Source organism: Mus pahari, chromosome 23 (assembly GCF_900095145.1).
Source record: "Mus pahari chromosome 23, PAHARI_EIJ_v1.1, whole genome shotgun sequence".
In the NCBI taxonomy this organism is placed as follows: domain Eukaryota; kingdom Metazoa; phylum Chordata; class Mammalia; order Rodentia; family Muridae; genus Mus; species Mus pahari.
This window is the reverse complement of record NC_034612.1, coordinates 27,853,355-27,854,378: the sequence shown is the minus strand read 5'-3', so window position 1 is coordinate 27,854,378 and position 1,024 is coordinate 27,853,355. Positions and strand designations below refer to the sequence as shown.

General features: G+C 66.8%; 1 protein-coding gene across 1 annotated transcript; it reads right to left on the bottom strand.

Annotated features, from left to right (window-relative positions):
• Positions 1–60: 60 nt before the first annotated feature.
• Tsc22d4 (TSC22 domain family member 4) lies at positions 61–1,018 on the bottom strand. Its single transcript, XM_021187202.2, has one exon. It carries the CDS (start codon positions 856–858, stop codon positions 61–63), a length of 798 nt encoding a protein of 265 aa, XP_021042861.1. The 5' UTR covers positions 859–1,018.
• Positions 1,019–1,024: the final 6 nt, after the last annotated feature.

Sequence of the window (1,024 nt, the reverse complement as noted above, 5' to 3'; positions counted from 1 at the left end):
GGTGATAAGGGGGTGGGCTGGCAGGGCGGAAACTTGAGGGGAGGAGGCCCAGGATATAGGTCAGCCGCCTGGGTACAGCAGGTCCCGCCCCGCCCCCATGAACCCATCTCTTACCTTCCCTGTCTCCTCTGGAGCAGCCAACTCCATCCTCAGCCGAGCTGCTCCATCTCTTCTCCGTGACAGCGGAGGGGTTCCGGCTGCTGAACCCCCAGACTCCGCTTCTACCCTCAGCGAGGGCAGGGCCTGNGCACTATCTCCAGTCCCAGGCCCTGGGGGGCGCTGCTGCGGCGGAGAAGCTGACAGCGGGGGTGTCTCCACCTTAGCCTTGCCAGGTCCTGCCAGCTGGCCCAGCCCCCCGGTGAAGGAGCGGGCCTGGGGTCCAGGAGAAGTAGGGGGCGGGCGGAGCCAAGAGGTGGGGCCCTGAGACAGGCCTGACTGCGGGATAGGGGTGCTGATGCCCAAACTAGCCAGCTCCAACCTAGAATCCAATGATCGGCCTCCGGTGCCTCCCGAGGCCCCTCGGATTCCCTCCAGAAGCCGACCGAAGCTTGGGGGCTCCAGCTCTCTCTCGTAAACATCCACACACGTCCACCGACCTCGACGATAAGGCTCTCCCAAACCTTGGGGCAGCTTCACCACCCGGAAACGGGAGGCAGGGGCTCCAGGTGGCGGAGAGCCATTCCGGGGGGTGCCCCTGCCCCCTGGATCAGGGTTGGGGTCCCCATTGGGGAGGCGGGGCGGGGGCCCAGCGAGAGCCGGTGGGACCGGGGAATCCGAAGCCCCTGGGCTTCCTGGGCCCTCATAGTCCGTGGTGACGCTGGTGATCTGAAAACTACTTTTCTTCTTACCACCACTCATGGTCCCTGGGGCTCCGGGCTGGGCTCGGGTGGGGGAGGGGCTGGGCTCCTGGAGAGGGGCTCAGGCACCTCTGGAACAAGGGGGCCACATGGCAGGGACATCGGGGCCCCTGGGGACGTCTGGGTCCGACATGGCAGGAGGGCCTTGTGGGAACTTGGGGGGGGGG